Here is a 21408-nt window from a genome sequence, read left to right as displayed (position 1 = left end):
AGGAGAATGGAGTTTAATATTTCATTTGTCCTGTGTTCAGCTATGATGTGACTTGTTAGATGTCACTTTTGCATTGGGAATGAAAATCACTAAGTCTATCTTTTAATTGGCTTGCACCAAGAAACAAGTAATAAACTGTGATTTATAATAATTTGTTTTTTAATGAAAATGTATCTACATGCATTTCTTGAAAACAAATTTCTTGGAGAAATAAGCTTACTAAGTCAAAACATAATCAGCCTGACGTTCCATATCAGAAAAAGATTCTGGCAGGCGTTAAGGGAACAGTGCGAAACAAAAGCAGAAACAAACATTCACAAACAAACTTAGCTCGTGACACTGGTTTTTGTTCATGTTGGATACCTGCTACAATTACAGTTCAGATATTTTTTTTTTTCAGAGGTACAATGCACAATTACTGCAGTCAGTCTCAAGGAGGTAGCATCGTTCATTGTAATTAGTTAGCCAGAGGAAATGACATTAACATTTCAGTTGATCATTTTGTATAATAATGGTTTCTGTGCATTTGTTTCTCTTCACTGAGCAGATATTGACCTGCAAGAGTTTTCCAGAGGGAAACTATCTTCCTCCCATCACATGGTGCTCAAACTCTTCCACATTTCTGTGGGTCCCAGATTCTTCCAGTTCTCTGGGTTCTTTGAGGAATCACCTTTAAGAGGGGTTTAGAATAACTCCCACTCTAAAATTAATGTCATACTGTAACATTTATAGGTTTCTTTTTCTGAGACAGAGATGTCCTTTTCATCACTTTATTTTCACAAGAGAATAGAGTTTGTGTCCTCTGGGCTGAGGGCAAACCATGTTAGAGTGTGACAGAGGGAAAGCTAGATGAGATTAAAGAAATTGCTCATAATCTTGCGCAGTTCAGCTCAGGTTTTCAAAACAACAAGGCATATGCTATTTGTGTGGCTTCCAATATGCAAATGTTATTTATACACTGACAGAGGGGGGAAAAAATAAAAATCAGGCAGGCAGCCAGAGCCCTGTAGATTTTTTTTTTTTTTTTGTAGCTTTCATCAAAGGGTGCTGCAGAGATGTCTTTTATTGGCTTGCCTTTTTTTTTTTTTTTTTTTTTTAATCACAGAGGTGATATTCAGCATCTGGGTTCCTGCCTCCTCATGATGTTTTTCAGATATCTAGGCAATCCTCAAGTCTCATGCAGACTGTGGTTGAGTACCTTTGCTCATGAAGTTGAGCAAACTTTGCAATCAAACGTGACAGGAGGTGTTGATTCACCTGGTGCCTTAGAGTTTTTCTTAGCTTTGAGGTACCAAGAGCCTCAGTTAGAGTCAGTTCTGGCAGCATCCTGACTACTGATATTGACCATGGGAAGATCACTAGTGTTTAAATTTGCTAGTATTTTCTCACACACATCCAGTGCTTTGATTAAAAATGTATATCCTATTTTTAACCTTTATTTTGCTTGGTAAAATCACAAAATGAGCAAGTGATTTGAGTTTTCCACTCATTGCTAATTGTGTCATGTTAAGCATTACGCTTTGGCTGAACCACAATTCCATGATCAATGATGGTGATATTCTGCCACATTGGGTCACAGGGCAGAGGAAGGGCTGTTGCACCACAGCCTTTTTATACGTGGTATATGCTAAGTGCACTCAGTCTTCTTTATTTAAGACTTCTTTCCCGCCTCACCCTCCAATATCATATTGACTGCTATTGCTCATATGCTTAAGGGAGGGAATAAGTATAAGCCTTCTGATCTTTTAAAAATGACTTTTGGATTTTATTTTAAACAAGTTGCTTTGTGGTTACTGTGTTTTTGCAGGTGTTTCTAAATTGGTAATACTGCCCCCGTGTAAGGGGGCTGAATTTTTAGCACAAATAAAAGAAGCCAAATTCTTTCCAGTAACGGATTAAATTCTTGTGAAAGATTTGGTAAATGACAGGAGAAACTGTGCCTGTATTACAAAAGATTTTGGGACAGCCTTGCTATACAGATACATAGTGGAAATTTGGTCCTTTGGACAAAATTGTCTCAGGCCTCTCATGATTTCTTTTTGTCTACAGAACCCCCAACTCCTATTGCTCCTCCTGAGCTGCTGGCTGTCGGAGCCACGTACCTGTGGATCAAACCCAATGCCAACTCCATCATTGGTGATGGGCCCATCATATTGAAAGAGGTGGAGTATCGGACGACCACTGGGAATTGGGCAGAAACGCACATTGTAGACTCTCCTAATTACAAACTGTGGCATTTGGATCCTGATGTGGAGTACGAGATCAGAGTGCTGCTCACTCGCCCTGGAGAAGGAGGCACAGGGCCCCCTGGACCGCCACTGACGACAAGAACAAAATGTGCAGGTAGGGTTTCTACTGCTTTGCAATATGGCACAGCTATTTTGGTTCACTTACTAATACATTAACAAACGGTCCTCCGCACATCCTTATTGTAGACGTGCTTCATCAGTGATCTGAATTGACATTATGAATTTTGATATATCCTGGAATATTTTACTTTTTGTTCCGTAGGCAAATGTTTAAGAAACTGTTGTTTTTACGCATGTAGTGTATTTGCCAAACTTACTGCTACAGTGTATGGCTGTTTTCTGTTGAAATGAGCAGGCAGATGAGAGTTCCCCAACCAATTCTCCAGTAGGCAAATCATTCTTAAGACTAGTCTGTTATAAAATTTTCACCGTGTTAGTGCATAACAATATATTTGTTGTTCTTGGGTAATGGTTCAGCATTGGTTATTAACAAATTGACAGTGCTATCAGCTTATCAGTGCAGTGTGGTGAAGCAGCAAGCATTTAGTTTTTAAGATACATTTTTGTATTCCACTTGATGGAACTTGTTCTTCTCCTCACTTCTGATAATGAAACCTGGTCAAACACTGTGCAGCATCTTCCCTTTGTCTTTCATATTGGAACAGATCAGTTTTGATCCAGGGACAGGAAAAGTCTGTCTTCTTTCTAAGCCATATTGGCCTTTCCAGGAAAAGCTAAAGGATCATGTTCGTCATGTTTCAGATATATTGACTGTTCATTCTGTTTTCATACATTAATCATTAGCCATTAAGGGAAATCAAGCTCTGTGCCTTGCAAAGGGATGAACAAAGCAGTTTTCTACCTAGCAGTTTTTTTCCACCACACAACTGTCATCTCAAGGTTTGCATTTTTGTAATTTTTGCAAGATGCTTTGTGGTGTGAACAAAGGACAGAGACTAAAAGACTACAACCTTCCTCCCCTCCCCACAAATTAGTGGTTTACAGCAAGCGGATTTAAGTAGTGGAGAGCTTATGCAAAAGCATTCTGGTTCCAGTTACTCTTTCTGACCAAACAGCAAGTCTGAAGTGTGAAGAATGCATGAAGAACAGCCAAATGCATCCTGGGATGGGATTAAGCAGTGCAATGTTGGTGTTCCTCACCCACTGTCACAGTAAGAGCATCCCCAGCAGCATCCTCTTCCTCTACCAAGAGAGGAAGCCTGGTGGGTTGAGCGTGTTGTGGGGCAGGGGGGCACATCCATGCTGCCTTTCCTTTTTTGTACAGGTTATAAAGCAGTGAACTTTTAGTGCCTTTCTGAGAAGAACTGGTTGAAAAAAAATAAATCTGAGCATGAGGATCTGACATGTAGGTGGTTGCTATATTCAGCACCTGTCCATTGGTAGAAGACAGATGTTTGGAGGCTTTTCTGCAGCTAGGTGGAAAGCATGAAGTGAGATGGATGACGTTCTGGCCTATTTGGGAAATTGGCACATGCTCTGCTACTCATCTTTTGGCTGTCTGCTCCTTCACCAGTGTGGTCAAATTCTCCCTTCAGCAGAAATAACTGCAGGCCTGGCCTGGGACTATGCATTTACACATGGAAATGTGACATGCTGAGATTTGGTCTGTAGTTCATGCATTGTGATTTTGCAGGCACATGCTCTGCAGCAGCCAGACTTGCAAACTTTTCTGTATTACTTATAAAGAATGCTTGGTTTAGTATAATTGAGGGGTAAAAAAAAAAAAAAAAAAAAAAAAAAAAGATGTTGGCTTTGTGCTTAATGATGTCTTGTACTGGATCCCAAATTGCTGAGTTTCCTTACTCAGCATAGGTATTGACTGACATCATGAAGGATGATGTAGATAATTTGTTCAAATTGGCTAAGCAGTGCCACTTGCTATTTTCAGTCCTAATTTACTAATGCAAATCTAACTGGAGAAGGTCATTCTATTAACGTTAGTTGTCATACAGAGCTTGGTGAGATTGATGGTGATGGCATTTATGTTTTGTTTAGAGCATTGGGTGGGAGAAATTGTAATGATCTTGATCTAAGCACGGACTCGAAGGAAGGGAGAGACTTACTCAATATGTAAAGATATGTGACTTCCACAAAATGCCAACTGAAATGATAGACAAGAAAATGCAGCTCGTTATTCCGGTTTCCATATGTCATGGAACTCCTTCAAAATACCCTATATAGGGGATAATTACACAAAACTTCTATGGTAAAGATTTTCAAAAATGTGCTGAACCAACAAAACAGTACTACTTCCTTGATTTTTCTTAGAGTAGCTAACAAATGACATCAATGAAAATTGAGAGTTTTTTTCAATAGTTGAGGGATGAGTGATGATGCTTTTTTCAAGTGAATGTTTTGGTTCTTTTCTTTGTCATTACTTTTTCTTAGCAAGAGGGGAGTACCAAACTCCTACACATTTGTATGCAGTCAGTAGATGACTGGAGTAGTCCTGTTTTACTGGACTGTTTAGTGTTGGTACTGTGTTTATTAGGCCCACTAATAAAGATAACAAAATTGACTGCAGAAGTAATAGTAGAGAATATAATGTATACCGGAGCAGAAGTATTTACTTATTTAAATTGCAAGAAATCAGTGTAACCATAAACAGAAGGTGTCTGCAGCTTTCCAATAGTGAGAAGTCAATGTCCCTTTTACTAAATAATCTCCTTAGTGTCTTTTCACATAGACATAGTATACTTATGTGCTAGGGAGTCTGAGTAACTACTGGCATAGCCTTCAATTTAGGCACACCTTGCAATGAGATTCTTATTTTTTTATTTTCACCTCTAAATTAGAACAGAATTTGGGAAGGACCATGCTTTTCTTCCACTTCAAATCAAGCAACAAGCTCATTTACAAAGATGCAGTTGTCTGCTGTGAGTTTCCTGACTGTCAGACTGAGCAAAAGCATGACCGGAATGGCTCAGCATGAGCTTAGAAAGTCATTACACCATGACACAACTCTTATCAAGATCATTCATGATTTTCAGATTTTTTGATCAGAGTGAATGGAAGTTGTTTACATGGACTTTTTAAAGTTTTTCATTATATAAACCCCATAAAACCTAATTATGAAAGGTCTTGCTCTAAATGAGCACAAAGAAGTTTTATTAAACTGGATAATATCTTATCTAAATTTCTATAAACAGCATGTGCCCAGGCACCCATTATCCTGCTGGTGATGCGTTTGGTTTTCTACAGGACAGCATTACAAGACTTCATTTATATTTGATCTTTAGAAATGATACTGAAAATTAAGTCCCAGCTTGCCTCCTTCCAGGAAAAGCCAACTGCCAGAAAATATGGCAAACCTTGCCTTTGTAAAGGAATGATTTTTTTGTTGTTGTTGTTGCTGTGGCTTTTGTGTTTGTTGTTTGTTTTTTTGTTTGTTTTTTTTTTCATAGGCTGTGATAGGTTGTGTCTTGAGGCAGGAGGAGATTAAATGACCTTGAGGCATAAAACAGTAAACTGTCAGAGGGAAGAGTTGATCAGCAGGGAATGGGGAAAAGAGAAAGACTGCTTAAGGTTAAGACCAGACACAGGGTTGAGGGGTGGTTAAAGGAAAGGAAGATATGAAATATTAGTTTCTACCCCCAAAATAATAGGTTGGGTGAGATAACAGGAGCAGAATAGTATGTTTGAACATAGTTCCTAGTAGTGCCTAGTAGTTCAGCACTGGTCTTCTGAGTGTGGTTTTTTTTAGCCGTCCTTAATAGTTACACAGAGCTCTTTAAAATCCTTGTTTCATGGGCTTTGTTCAAGAGTGCGCTTTGGAAAGCTGTGATTTGAGAAGCTTGGGGCTTATTTTCTTCCCTGTGCTTATTTACTATTCCCCTGCTTTTTTTCTTTCTCCTGTTGCCACAGAAAGGGAGAATAGGGGAAGAATCCTTTTTTCCTCTGGTGGATGGGAAAGAGAAGGGAAGACCTTCCAAAAGAGGTCATCATTGTAGGGGGGGGGGCAAATCTCATCTGTAAAGTATTTGCCTTCTAGTGGGATGAACTTGCATGAAAAGCAAGGCCAGAGAGTAACGTTTAAATGAAGATTAATAAACGGACAGAGATAAGACTTTCTTTAAAAATCATATTTAGATCTGGTTAAAATACTATCTGAAAAAGCTATCCTGAACGTGAGCTTTTCTGCCTTTTTGGATGATGACAACAGGTGACTCATAAGATGAGGAGGGTTTTGTGACCTTGAGGCTTGGAAGCAGAAAGCTTTCCAGCCTGACAGGAGAGTTGCTTGGTAAGGAATGGGATGGGAGGAAAAGTCCTGAGAAACCCCATAATCTTCCCCCTGCAAAAGCTGTGCTAATGATTCTTCACAGAACAAAGTTATCATAATAGGAGGTTTGTCCTCATATGAAAAAATTAACAGATCCCTTGCAACCGATCTCTGAAGATAAACTGCTAGGGACTGGGTTATTCAGCAGGAGGATGTGATCTCTCTCCTGGAGAAAGGAGCAGTTGTCAAGATCAATACTCAATTCTTGTTCTCGGCCTAGGGAAATAAAAGTTAGTCTTGAATGGAGTGGCTGAATTCAATACCCCTTTTAAAAATAGTCAGGAGAAAGTAGCTGATACAAATGCAAATAATCTGTACATTCAGAGTTCGATATGGTATTGCAAAGTAGTTGGAAAATCTTTTCCTTTAGTTATTATTAAAAGGTACTTTGTTGCCATGAAATGTTGTGAAGTTTAGGAGTAGTAAGCAGCTTTTGCCATTTTTTGCTGTTTTAGGACTACATGTTCATATTTTATAGAAATGTTTTTGTCTGTTGCTCTGTTACAAATGTTCGAAAAAGGAGGTAGTTGTGTACTGATGTGAAATGCACAAATTGAACAGCCAGAAGGTTATGTTGTTGTGCACTGTGAATTAATATGAGTTGTTATAACAGCAGGTTAAAAAATATTTATTTCTGATTTAATTTTAAGGTGATAGCTCCCATTAAATAGGAAACATTCACATGTTAATGTTGAAAAATAAGATTCAGGGTTGCTATACTGCTGCCTTCATTTTTTTTCAAGCTTACAAAAAAAAAAAAACCTGAAAAAAATCTGATACGTGAGTCAAAGCACTACACAAATGGCATATCAAGTGATTTGAAAGATAATTCTGTACAACTGAAGTGTAGGTATTCTTAGAATCACTGTTTCACAGACTAATTTAACTTGGAGTTACTCTAAGCCTTGTCCTGAAACATACATTCATTTCCCTATTAATATTAGTTAAGTCTTAACTCTTGGCTCCACTGGCTTGTATAATTTTAAAAGTAGACAATCGGGAAAATAGACACTTATTTAGCAGGATTGCCTACTTTTGAAGAACGCTTCCTGTAGAATATTAGCATTGCAGGAAAGCCTCACCTGGGTTGCTCGTTTTCTGTATTGGTAAATGCTGCGAGGGACTTTTCTCAGTTATGGTAAGACAAGCCTCTGCAGTGCATGTTCCACTTGTGCTCGGTTTTGCTCTCTTGCTAAATTCCCTGAAACAAAGTCTTGTGTAGCACAGTGAAATGCACTTGTTCTTCTCTTGATAGCGCCTATTCCCCAGAGCCGTGGAGCGCTGCAGGTGAGCTGTTGAAAATGGCATGATCTCGTGTTTGAGTTTTGGTACGTGGATCCCGCAAAGCCTGTGGGACTGGTACCCATTTTAGTGACTTTGTCAGTTTAACTTGATGATTGAAACTCTGTTTTCATTCCACCTCAATAGCCTTCGGCATGTCAGCTAGAGAGGTAAGAGTAGCGTTACAAAAATATGATATTCCTTCTTTTTGATCCTTGATCACCAATTTGTGCTTGGAAACAGCCTGGTAGCATTGTTGAAAGACAGGGGCTTTCATCTGTATCGCACCCGAACGGCTTAAGCCCCTTTGCATATAAGATGATAACTTCCCCTGCCAAATTGATTAAATAGATAATAAATGTATCTTAATTTCTGCTTTATTCTTTCCCCCTCCTCAACTTTTGAGGGAGTAGAAAGACAGCATCTACCCTTTAAATAACAACTGAAAGAAAACGTGAATTATTTCTTGATGACACGCATTTTGTGGCTCTGAGCATGTCAGAGTGGTACGCTTTTCTTGTCTCTCGTTGTCAGGTCTTAACTTGTGTCTAGCCCATAATGTGTACCTTCAGACCTCGTGGACAATACAGACAATGCTTCAACTGAAACTACAGAGCTCTGTAGGAAGCAAAGTGTGTTTCGTGTTGCTCTTCAAGTTGCAGAGGTGCAGCTGGTTGCGTGTATAGGGGTGTTCTCTTTGAGGAACTATCAATATCGAGTTCTGGATGCATTGGCTGTAGAAACATGTTCAAACTGGAAAGACAGCTTTCAAAGAACAGAGGATAGATTAGATCTATGAATTAGTTACTGGAAATGAACTGAAAAAAGAAGGAGCTACGTTGTCTGGGATATAACAACAGTGACAACCTATATGGAACAGAAGGAATTTGGGAGGAGGAAGAGATGTAATTAAATGGTGGAAGGCGAAGCAGAGTGTTTTGGTGCACTTTGGGTGACTGACTGAATCCAGGACTCCTGAAAAGCCATATTGTTGGAGCTGACAAGACACTTGGTTTGGCGTGAGGCCACAGTCCATCCAAAGTTCAGGCACTAAATTCGGTGTGTTGGAAAGCAGCAATGTGCAAAGGAGAGGCTGGGGTTGACTGCTGGAGCCCATCAGTATGCCACAAATCTGATATTGGTTTCTGGCAGCAACCAATGCCTGAAAATTCCCAAGTCTAGCGAAGCATATCCCCTATTGCCTTTAACCATGGTACATACAGTGAGGAATTTTCTTTATCCTGATCCCTGCAGAAGATCAGCTTTTTGTCCTGAGGCATGTGGATTGATTGCCCTTATCTTAGTCTGCATAAATACAGTTATGAATACAAAGGCAGTCATAATAGTGCTTTGGTCTGGATTTTTTTCCAGAGGGATTTTGCTCGTGATGGATTTAAATTCTAGGGATTTATTTTTTTATCTGCAAAGGCAGTTTTTTATCCAGAAATGTTTTTATTTTTATTTATTAGGATGAAGTCTAGTTATTAATTTCCACATCACACCATTTCTGCTTGATGGTGTTGCTGTTTAATTTAATGGCTTTCTATAATGTGGTTTGAATATAGCATTATTTTCTGAGTGGGCAGGCTGGTCAGTAAGATGACAACTTTCATAAAGGCATTAGGCTTTCACGCCATGAAGAATAGTTCTCATGAATGATAGGACCTCATGACTTCTTACAAAAGAAGCGAACCTGCCTAGCACTTATTTTCATGCCAGCTGGATTTAGGACACTGGTCTCTTCTATATTTCTCTGCTCCTGAGTTCTGTCCAGGTTTCATACCGAATAGCCTGAGTAGTTCTAATCTGAAGATGCAAAAATGGAGAGAGAGGAGAAAGTAAAACAAAAAAGCCCAAAACAACAAAACCCCCATTCTGTTTTGTTGAACTCAAAGAAATCCCTGAGCACTGGTTGACTTCGTGGCACTGTAGATTTGAGTCAGCTGAACATCTGGGGTGTGCACCATACTTTTCTAAGTGAAAGTGGTTTTGAATGACATTTTAAGTGAATGCAAACCAGTTTGATTTTTCTCTTGTTGCAGTTTTTCCAGGCTGTATTTCTACTTGAAACACGCTGGGCGCACATGAAGGCTATGTACAAGAAGGTCACTGACAGGAGATGCAGGTCCACATTAATGGTTTCAGGTCTTCTAGATTGGAGCCTGGACACAAGTGGTGCACAGAGAACCTAAACCAAAATTATGTCAACTTCTGTGTTACCAAACCACCCCACGTTACTCAGGGAATTGACTTCTCATCTTTGTATACGACATAACGTTGTTTGAATTTTCTTGTATGCATTCCGACAATTGTGTGATTCCTCTTTTTCAGCTCACTTAAACAAACTGTGGAGGGAGGGAAGCAAAATAAGCAGATATTTGATGTGTTAATAGATTCTTTCCTCTGTGCTTATGCAGCTTCATTTCAGCATCCTCAATTTAAGGATGTCTCCCGCGTGGTCCTAAAAATGTGACTTCACAGGACAATATCCTTAGCTTACGCAAAATTGGCACGGCTTTGCTAAAGTCAGCATTTTACACCCATTGAAAATCTGGCCCACGATTTGCAAAAATGGGCCAGGCATTTTTTCTTGATTGTCACTCAGTCCCCTGCTAAAAGCAATTTATTTAAATTGCATGGTGTCTTTTAGTCTTCAGTTAAGTGGTGTCTTTCATAAAATTTCATCCCTTATTACCATATTATTACTGTTTCTTTTAGTTTTTTAAGGGTGCGATGAGATGATCGTTTCCAGATGTTGCTTTATATGGGTGTGAAAAGCCCAGTTAGTGGGTGGAAACTGGAAAGGATAATGCTCTGTGTGTGTTCCTGTGGTGCATGTGTTAAGCAGTGAACTTCCACTGAGGAGCGACTGAAGGGAGGTGTCTGTTTTCCTTCTCTGTGTAATATATACCATAACTCATCCTGGGAGTGAAATGATAGGCCCAGTCTTGCAAAGCATTTATTAAGCTCTATGGATTTGCATAGTCATGATCCTATCTTTGTCCTGGGACAAACACTGCTCACTGCTTCCTGCTTATGTTTCTCTTTTTGCCTTTCCAAAGACAGCTGAAACATAAATGCCTTTCATTTTTAAATGTATTTTTAATGCACACAAGTCTGCATTAAAAAGCACTCAAATAGTAAGAGGCGTTTTAGAGTTTATACACTGAAAGTGCCCAATTTTAAACATTTCAAAGAATAAAATGCATGTTAATTGGCTTTCTTGGAAGCTCTACCATACAATACAAAAGCAAGGCAGGGGCCAAATGGAAGAGCGCACTCCGTTTTTAACCTCATGTTAATGCTTTTAACCCTGAGATATTTCTAAGACGTTTAGGAACAGCTTTGTTCCTTACATGTTTAGTTGTTTTACATTTTGTCATAAATATTTTACCCTTTTATTTTTCCCCAGTGGACTCTGAAATATTGAGATGTACGTGACTTCTTGTTTAACACTTGCCAACTTACCCAGGTGAGCAGGGGTGTTGCACAGCTTGGAACAAAAAAGAAAAAAACAAGTTGATGTCTTAAATACTGTTGCAGAACCAGCAGATGGAGTATGAGAGTACAAAACCTTTTTTGTAATGATGTGTATGTCTGTCTGCACAAGTACATTGCGTTTTCGTACTGGTTGAGCTTGAAAATGGGATTTCGTTTTGTTTTTTTAACCACCTATTCTGTCCATGGACATTGCTGTGACCCATTATGTTACAGTATCTGAACATGACAAAACGAAGCATGAACCAGCGACCTCATCCCCCTTTGGGGGATGCAGGGATCCCTTTGTATCTCAATTCACCTTACACAGGTGGAGACGCAAAGACCCCCAGTCTCCCCAGGCTTTGGATTGGGATCCAGATGATTGCCATGGCCATGGGACTGGGTAGGGGTCATAAACTTAGTCCCCATTTTAATTAATTGTTATTCCACTGAGTGGAATGAGGAAGAAAAAAGGAAAAGCTTTCAACTCCTTTTGACTTATTTTTGCCTTTCAGTTTTATAAGCGAAAAAACTGAGAAGATTTTCTTTTTTTTTTTTTTTTAAACTGGGCTTTCTAAAAATATGAAGCAGTGAAATATTTTATTACTTTAGAAGTAGTATTCAAGTAGACCATAGCTGTGACCATATCAAAGTGCTCAAATATTGCTGGAGAGGCATACAGGCCTGAGCATCAAAATCAGACTGACAGTTGTTATGACAATGTATTTCATTCAAGATCTGCAAATCCTCATTTTAGCTGCCAATAATCCTACAAATTATTGAACTAAATTCTTGGTGCAGAGACCATTGGAAGCGGGTTTAAAGCGAGACCGCTACTCACAAGATAACAAAATCTGAAAGCCTTAACATCACAGTTTCCTCCCTGTGGCCCTTTGAAAGTTTTTCTAGCATTTACTAGAGGATGAAAAAGAAGCAGGAGGGAAGTAGGTCTTGCAAATAGATCCAAACCTTCAGAAGTTGATTTGTCAATTAATGAAGTTTGACAAAAATCTTTGGTGAGCTTGAAAGATTAGATTATATATCAAGGAAATCCACCACTTTGAAGATAAAGCCTGTAAGTGATAAATTTATCTTAGTAATGTTTTTAATAGGAAGATAAACCGTTGGCATTAAGTTGTCTCTTTTAACAGAGGAGGGAGTAAGGCAGAGGAGTGGGATGCCAAATTTAGCAGAAGGAATACTGCACCAAAGGCAATCTTATGTATGAAATACTCTGTGTGTATGTATAAAACCAGCTCTTCCCAGTTGGTTTTATTCTCCTCGGATTATTTGTTAACCTAGCATAGGCGTAAATCATTCTACCTGCTGTTCTGTAGGTCACTTTGCTATAATGTTTATTTTTACATTCAGAATACGTTCCCTTGTCAAAAGATTCACATGATTCTTTTTCCTGGGCAGAAAAAAATCCCATTGTCACTAAAGAAACTGTGAGCAAGAGACTGAAAGCAAGTCTACAGCTGTGATGTTTTTTTTCTTTCATACAGAATTAAAACTGTGGTATGCCAGTTCAGGCAAAGCAGATACCCTTGTTGCTATAAGAAAGCCCAAATGTCTTCGAATTATTGTCTGATACATGTAATAGATTAAAATACTGGTGTAAAGTGTTGCCTGTTACATTCTGTAATGTATAGAAATCACTATGTTGCATCCTATAATTTCCTTTGTGGCGATCGGAAGGGTTTTTGGGTGAGCCGTGTTAAGTTTCTCGTAAACATGGATTCCCATCCCTCAACACATACATTATGGTGTTCTAAATCACTCGACAGTGCACTCCGACTAGTTTCAGTTATAAGACTTCCCTTTCCTTTGTGAAAACTCAACCTTCTTGATTCTGGTCACTGTCCTACTCTTCTAAAGAAATCAGGAACCACAGATATAAAAGATGAACTTTGCAATGCCTGATGTAAAAATCTATGGATTAAAATTGAGTTTTGTGTCTACTGCTGGTGTTCCTGTTTATGTTCTGAAGCTGTTTTCAGTAGTTGTTGCTTTCTATTAGTGTTGTGCGTGCGAACTCCAGATACACACCTTCAGCCAGCCTTCTCCTACTGTCTGTGAAAGGCTTAGGCAATTGATAGCTTTCCACTGATCCAGCTGGCACAGCAGAGCAAATATTTACTTATTTTCACACAGAAGCAAATATCTCAGTGTAAAAGAGTTGGAATCGCACTCTGTGCAAACAGGTGCTTCATATAATATTGGTACATTATGCTGCAACCGATCAGGAATTTATATTGAATCTTCCAAGCCTCTTGCGCTGCTGGCAGCGCAGCTGGACCGAGGCTCACAGGTTACTGTCATGCTCCCGAGTGATGGGACTTGGTTCATTAGTATGAGTGATAGTTTGTCTGTCCTTACTTGTTTCTGTGTATGTCTCAATGTAAAAGATGCTCTTGCTTGTATGAAGAAATAATCTCCAAACCCGATCATGGTGGCCTGTGCTAAAAGTAGTATTATCTTGTTAAAGTACTCTTTAGGCTGCAGACATGTACCTGTGTGCTGAAGGCATAATCATTATCAGCTTGTTATTCCTGCCTTTTCTCTGTCACAGGGGTGTCCCTTGGCAGTAAAACGCTGACATGTTTTAAAAGTAAGCGCTGTTTATGGATAAAGGGGCAGTCAGAGCATTGCCTGTGATGCAGATGTGTTAAGCAAAGGTAACGTTGTTAAAAGTACAATGTAAGAAACGAAAAAGAAATGAGTAGTGGGATATTTTTACTCTATTGCAAAATACTCTAAAAATTCTTTTCAAACAACATACTATTTGTTGGGGTGTATGTTTTCTGTTCTGGATTGCTTCGGTGCTATTGAGTTTCTTTGTTCAGGAAAAGAGATTTTTTTTTTCTGGTTAGAGCAATTTGTGCTAAAATATTTGCACTTCATCACCTTAACTTTATGCATTTCTTGTAACAGCAATAATTAAAAATTAAGGAACTTTTGCTCATATGTTAGCTCTTAAACCTTAATGTTCCAGTAGCAATCAGATCCTTTGACTGCCTCTTCTCATTTGCAACACACAGCTCTGAAACGTTCACCCTTTGTCTTATTTACTCAGCTTGTTAGGGTAGAGTGTCTGCTGTGAAGGATCTATAGGGCGCCTGGCACAGTAGATCCTCTTTTATGAGTGGGCACAAGCTTATCTTCTGTTTTTCATGCTAGGTGTCTAAAGGTTCATCATTCATGGCTGTTTTCTGGCATTTGTTCCATTTGGAAGCTGATTCTAGAATGTTAACACCAGCAATGAGATGCCATACTTTTCCAAAATGATGGGAGTTAAGAGGAAGTAGTAGGCGTTGCAGAAACTCAGAATATACCTGAATCTCAATTTTAGGTGACGCAGATGACATTATAATGAATTAATATTAAAATCTGCATATGTTTTGTGAAGTGTACTGTTTGTCTAGCAAAAATAACTGAAGGCTACTTAACCTGCTATCTGAATGGCCATGCTGGGCATTTGCATATATGCAAAAGATTGAATTTTCTGCTCAAAAGTCCTTTGCTATGAGGTCAGCGCTGGGTGAGGTTGGTGGGAATGGGACAGGTCTTCATTTAAGTATCCTCCAGAGTACTTAGGCTTCAGAAACAGCAATATTTTAAAGAATAGGTACTGAGTTTTGCTATTTTAAAATTCACTTCCCTCATTCATAGTATGAAAAAGGACCTTGCAAATAATTCAACATTTCTTTGTGATTGCTGCAGTGTGTCCATGATTACCTAATTTCAGATCTGGCAGTGTTAGTCTCTACAGAAGTACTTATGAAATCACAGTTTAAATTAGTGAAATAGAAGAGATTATGAGGTGCTATGCTATTCATCTTACAGAAATATTGTAATTTTTTTCCTGTATGAGTATTAGGAAGAATAATGTCGGAGCAATATGATGCTATACAACCCGCTGGGGAGGAGGCACCAGAGGTTTCTGCGGTTTCATCTGAGATCTAGAATTTTGTATTGGTTTTTCAAGCCAAAGAAACAGCTCTGCTCTTCCCCTGATCCCGGGAAGCAGGGTCTAGCAGCCACGGGGCTGGTATTCTGTGTTACTACTGCACAGAAATGGGATTGTGGCCCAGCTGCCCCAGGACCTGATGATTGCCCCCCTGCCCTTGACAGCCTGGCGTTTGAAGTGTATGATTTCTCAGAGCGGTCAGCTGGGGGAACTCTGGGGGTTTATAGCTTTTGTGTTGGGAATGGCCCATCATTCAAAATGCATACGACAGCGTTTTATAAATTAAATGACATCTGATTGCTGCTGTAAAGAGCACAAAGATTTAGACATCCATATACATTTTTTTGGCTCCCCAGTCTCTGCCTCATTCTTTAACAGGTTTTGCATGTGAAGCTGTTTCAGCTAACTCAACTCTTCCCTTCCAGTGATGTTTTCTCCTGCTGTCTCCAAGTTCTGAAATCAGGGTCCAAGTTTCCTCCTACATGACTAAAATCTATAACCTTCAGTCCCTGTAAAACAGCTTTTCCGCAGGCGGTGATGTATTTCCCTCTTGCTGTAGCACCTGTCCTCTGCTAACCGTCCCACTTGGCACAATCAGTTTTATCCGTTTGACCACTTTCAATTGGATTGCGTAGACCTTTTCAGTTGTCAGCAAATCTTAACAGTTACTCTCTTAACCCAGAAATACTACCTAGACATATGCGTTTGTCTGCTGACCACGTATTTCCCATTGAAGGTAAATAACTCTAAAGTTATCCTCTAGAGTTACCCTGTAGAGGTTAGGGGAAAAAAGCAGGACGAGATTAAATTGCTGGCTGAGTTACAAACTTCATAAACATCATGCAGAAATCTCCTGTATTCACCACAGGAGGACAAAACCTGCCACACAGTGCATGAGATTTGCACAGGAATCATGAAATGGCATTGCCTCTGATCATGTACTTGAATGTGTTGACAGATAGGAATGCTTTTAAACTGAAATACCTTTAAGATTTTATGAAACAAATCCTGCCTTAGGTTGTCCCCTGGGTTAAGGACTAGGGTACTGCTGGTATATCACCTTCAGCATTTTCTTTAAATTTGTCTTCCTTAAAGGATTCAGGCTGAAATAGCAAATTGTAGCCTGCAGCACTCCATCTGTTCCCTCCTGAGAGCATGAGGATGGTGTAAGATGCTTTGGGCACCCTTCACATCACTGCAGGTTTCCTTGTGTATTCAGAGCACAGAAATAACAATAACGTGGTCATATTCTGGGCAGCAAAGCTGAGCTATTCCCAGATTGTGTTTGACAGGTCTGTCCTTAAAAATCCCTTCTGCTTTGCTTTTGTGATATTTATGAGTGTTACAGTACTGGTGGTCCAAAGAGCTCAAAAATCCTGAGTCAGAAACCAACTGTCTCTTTCACTACTCCGTACATAGTAGACCCTCACTAAATTTGGTCTGGTTTTGGTTTCTTTTCAAACCTTCCTTTTGCTTATCCTTTCTTGAGCATGTGACAGCCACAAATTGCTCATTCTCCATGCAAAACTGCAGGCGTTGACCCCCTGCTTCCAGGCTGTTGTCTGTGTTCCTCCTCTCTGCTACATTCCTCCACCTCAAGATGGAAAACCTTTCCGTAATGGCAAAACCAACAGCTCTCCCTGTGATCACCTGGCAGAGGAAAATGGGAGTTAGTTGTAGTTTTGTGGTGGGTGCATGTCTAGTTCTGTGAATAGGGAGAGTAAGGAAGGGGGCAGGTTGCTAAAACAGCTCTTGGATCTGCTCCCCGTTTGCCCTCATGTCCAGCCCCAAGAGAGTCAACAGATGGTGGGATGCGGAGCCAGCGCTTTGTGCTTGGCTGAGAACCTGGCTCGAAGTGCTGTTCTCCAGCCTCAAAAGGCTGCTGAGAAAGCAGAGTCCCTCACTACGTATACTTACTCTTTTCTCTGTTCTGGAGGGGAGATGGCAGAAGATCTGGTGCCTGTTCCAGAGATCCCCATAGAGCACCAGGGACGTCTTTGCTGCCACTGGAAGTGTGCGGCACTGTGGCTTCTACTGGTCACAATGAGCTCAAACAATTCCCTTGAGCTTTCTGAGTTTCTTACAAAGGTACCCGCCAAATTATATAGCTTGCAATAATTTTAGCTTTGCTTACACTAAAATACTATCCTAGACTATCTAGGGAGCCTTGTTCTGTGTAGTATGTTGTCTGCTTGAAGGGAGGCGTGGGAGCCTCAGGAACTGTGCCAGTCAGTGTGATCTGCAAAGCTTTCCATGTCCTACATTGCTGAGACAACATATGGGTGTGAAGCTGTACCATACTAGCGAGACATTTATAAGGGGAGGTTTGACATGGTTTCAGAACAGCACAGCTTCTTGGCAGCCTTCACATTGCATTGTACCGCTTTTTTTGTGTGTGGTGGTGGTTTTGGTTTGGTTTTTTTTGTTTTAATACAAAGCTATTACAGTATTAATAATAGGCAGTGTTCAATTTAGAGGGGAGGCATGGTGGATGTCTGGAATGCTGATAAGTTCACTGTGGATACAGCAGTGCTAGGTTGAGTGCTGTTCAACTTTTACATTATCATCTCTCTCTCCTGTTTCCATTATTTTCTTTAAATTTTATTATCTCTCTTTCTTCTAGTGAAAAAGTATTTGAATTTCAGAGCTGAGCTGGTGCTTCATCCTTGTGGGAATAAGAGCTCGGCTTCTCCTCCCTCAAAGCACAGTCTCACATCTCCGTTTCCTTTAAGTGCTGTGCCAGCTTTCAGCTCTCGGGTGACTGTTTGCTTTGACTGGTGTGGTAGGTGGGTGGCAAGTCCTGCTGCCTTCCCATTATAGCTATTGTCCTAGGAGGATGAAGCATCATGGAATAGTTTTTTTCATCTTGCAGATTGTGTTGTCTGTAAGACCTTTGGATTATAATTAATCTTCTTAGGAACTTGCATGACATGATATACAAGGCATTTTCAAATAATACCTCAACCATTATAATGTTCCTTGGAACAGTTTCATAACTGGGGGAGAAATTGCCTGAAAACCTAAACTTAAAAAGTCATATGTTTGTAGGGAGGGGGAAATAACCTCTGAGTAAAATGTATGGCAATTAAATATGTAAGCAATGTTACTTGCTTAGAAGCAGCTTTGGAGAAGATCTCATTATTATATACCATATAATGTGTTCTTTATAATAACGTGAGTTGGGAACATTTTGTTTCTGCAGTATATTGTAAAGAGAAATTGATGCCTACTCTGTGTGTGTGTGTGCATACGTGCGTAAGTGCTCAATAGAATCTGCCATCTCGTGTGTTTATACTGTGGGAACCTGATTTTTGTCTCGGGCTCATACATTCTGATACAACACTAATAAATACAGAAAGAGACATAAAATGTGGTAAGATCGTTATTATGTCATTGCATTAAAATTTGATGACTTTGCCCTTTTCCCTTGTGCATGTGCATACACAAACAAGCAGACACACAACTGCCTTTGAGAAGGAAGGAGAGGGTCCAGCCTGCAGATACTGCAATTCACTCCAGTGACATTTCTTGCCCCGTGCTTCCTCAGATGATCACTGTTATATTTATTTATACGCTGAGACTGCTGTCTAAAACTGAAAAAGGTATCTGAAGATTGTTATTGTTTTCAGTGTGGCTGAGGCTGAAGTAGCAGATGAAAGAGGAGGAATCTCCTAATAATTGCTTAATTCTAAGCATTGGTGTTCCAGTATGAAGTCTTAGTAAAGTAATTAAAATGAAGGAGAAGCAATGAAACTTTCCTATTGTCAAAGTGTTAAGCTTAACGCGTAACAGGGAAAATACAGAAACTTTCTGTTAAGCTTTCTATGTTAATCAGTACTGAGGAGCTATTTTCTTTATAATAACATCTGCAAGTATCTATCAATAGCGTGCAAGTGTTGATTGTATGTTACAATACTTCATTTTAATTAGACTCCATAGGAGATAGTTAAAGGGTTGATGGGGAGAGATATTGTAGCAGTAAATATTATGGCACATTTGGAAACGGAGAGGGTAGGAATATCTTGGCTTCAACATTCAATATAACTAACACTCTGCACTCTGGGACACACTTGTCACTGCTTTTGACTGTAGAAACTCAGTGATATATTGCATTTCGGTTTGGTAAATCTTCCTTAGGGGACTAGTTTGTCATTGAAACACCCTGGTGAGGCAGATGCAGCAAGCCTTGCCTGCATTAATCGACAGTTGTTGGGTCACACTGGCAGATGAGAGATCGTGATGTGGGCCCTTGGCTGGAGAAGAGATGATCCAGAGTTGGATGCTGGGCCCAGAACCAGAAGAGGCAAGCAGAGCCTGGGGCTGGTCGGGGCTCAGCAGCCCGTCTCAGACTTGCTGTGACTGAGGAGGTTCCTTCCAGAACGGCTCGGTGACATGAGGAGCAGCTCGGCTGGCAGGAGGGGACAGAGGAGAGTCTCTGTGAAAGGGAAGAGAATGGCACGCACTCAAATAACTGCCCCAGTCCTTTAGTCCCAGGATCTGGCAGTGGTGCTTTTATTGCCATTTTGCTTTTATTTATTGATTCATTTCTTTTTGGCCTCTAGCCCATTCAGTGAGTCTTTAGCCCTTTGCATTGCGCTTTATTGAAATCAGAGTCCTTTTTCTTGCTTTTTGGATGTAACTCATTGCAGGGTCGGCAGGCTGTGGCCTTTATTCGCTCTAAAAACTAAAACCAGACTCTAAAGCCTGATTAGAAAACAGAGCAGCTTCCTTCCTATCCCTGCACATGGTAGGGAAAGTAGTTTCCATGAAATTAAGTAACTTGGCTTAGGTTCTAAAAATAAAGAAATAAATAAAATCGGTGGCAAATGTGGTTTAAATCTGACTCTTGGCCCAAGCAGTAACTATCACATTGAAAATGCAGTGCAGGTTCTCATCTGGATTCTTAGTTACTGGTTCTGCCATCCTAAGATGAGACAAAATGAGGTTTCGTCTTGTATAGTAGGTGGCAGTTTGAAGCATTAACTGCTGTGGAAGAAGATTTGAAAAGCAATTTCCCTTCTCAATTTTCTCTTAAGTCATTAAAATTCATCTTCGGTTCTTGAAACATCCAAATTTCTGTTCTGCTTAGGTATCTGGATTGGAGATCTTACGATTGTTCGCTGCACTTAATATCCCTTAGATTTATGGCAAACTGTTTGACACCATTTTACAAATCGTCTGTGATTCTACAGATTTATCTTTAGAAGTTTAATTTTTTCCCCTGCCAAATCGACGCTAATCTTACTATGGACTGAGTTTAAAACTACTTAAACCTGAAGTTACTTCTTTGCTTTTTACTTAGAGTTTTTCACTGCTAAGGCACTTTCTTGTTATTTGTCTGTCTTGGACATATTCTGACTCCTGAATCCTTTCCTTTAATATATTTTTCTGTGGTACTAATCACTCTGTCATCAGTAAAGCAAATGGAGTGAGGAATGTTCACTCATCCGTGCCTTGAAAGCACCTGTTTGGGAAGTGAAGAGACTCAAAGTTTGTCTTCGAAGTGCAGAAGAATTTAAAAATAACTTAATAACTGTGCCACCTTATTTGAATTTAAAATAGCTCTTTTTTAATTCATACAAGCTCATGGCAGGAGTTGTCAGGCTTTGGGTGTCAGAAGGGTGATGAATTTGTGTGGGAGCATGGAGGCTATAAGAATACATAGGACTCTGTCTGTGCCGCTTTTCTTTAGGAAGCTTGTGGAAGGGGAATAGCCTTTTGTCATACCGGTGTCACATTTTATTTGGTTTAAGACTGATGAGAGAAGGGAAGAAATCTGGCTGTCAAGAGCAGCCTGTCTCCTCTTGCCTGTCTTTTTTGTTCCTCCGATCCTCAGCTTCCCCTGTACAGAAGAGGCAAAGCTCTTGGCTAATCCAGGCAAAAGCATCTAGGGGGGCTTTTCTTCTGGCCTCTGATGCTAACTGCCCCAGCTCGTACCACTGACACTTAACTAATGCAGTGATGTAGTCTCATCTCTTCTTAATATTGGCTCCATGCCACACTTGTTTTTACTAGCTACATTTAACTCTACAACCAATTCAAGCATGAGCACTCTGTGACGTGTTAATTCACCAGGGATATGGGAGCTCTGTGTGTTTTTTTCTGTCTAGACAATAGCCCTAATA

The 21408-nt window shown here is 39.8% G+C and overlaps 1 protein-coding gene across 7 annotated transcripts in view; it reads left to right on the top strand.

The window, feature by feature from the left end:
* PTPRT (protein tyrosine phosphatase receptor type T) overlaps window positions 1-21408 on the top strand; it is a 472716-nt gene that overhangs the window by 237050 nt on the left and 214258 nt on the right. For all 7 annotated transcript variants that reach the window (XM_087749578.1, XM_087749577.1, XM_087749574.1 and 4 more), the window contains exon 7: window positions 2050-2343. In XM_087749578.1, the coding sequence (XP_087605704.1) occupies window positions 2050-2343 (294 nt within the window). The remainder of the gene's footprint in view (window positions 1-2049; window positions 2344-21408) is intronic.

Source organism: Nipponia nippon, unplaced genomic scaffold (assembly GCF_047370975.1).
Source record: "Nipponia nippon isolate SJK-2023a ecotype South Korea unplaced genomic scaffold, ASM4737097v1 scaffold_13, whole genome shotgun sequence".
Classification (NCBI taxonomy): domain Eukaryota; kingdom Metazoa; phylum Chordata; class Aves; order Pelecaniformes; family Threskiornithidae; genus Nipponia; species Nipponia nippon.
The sequence above is the reverse complement of the archived record's forward strand: the minus strand, read 5'-3'. Positions and strand labels throughout refer to the sequence as shown.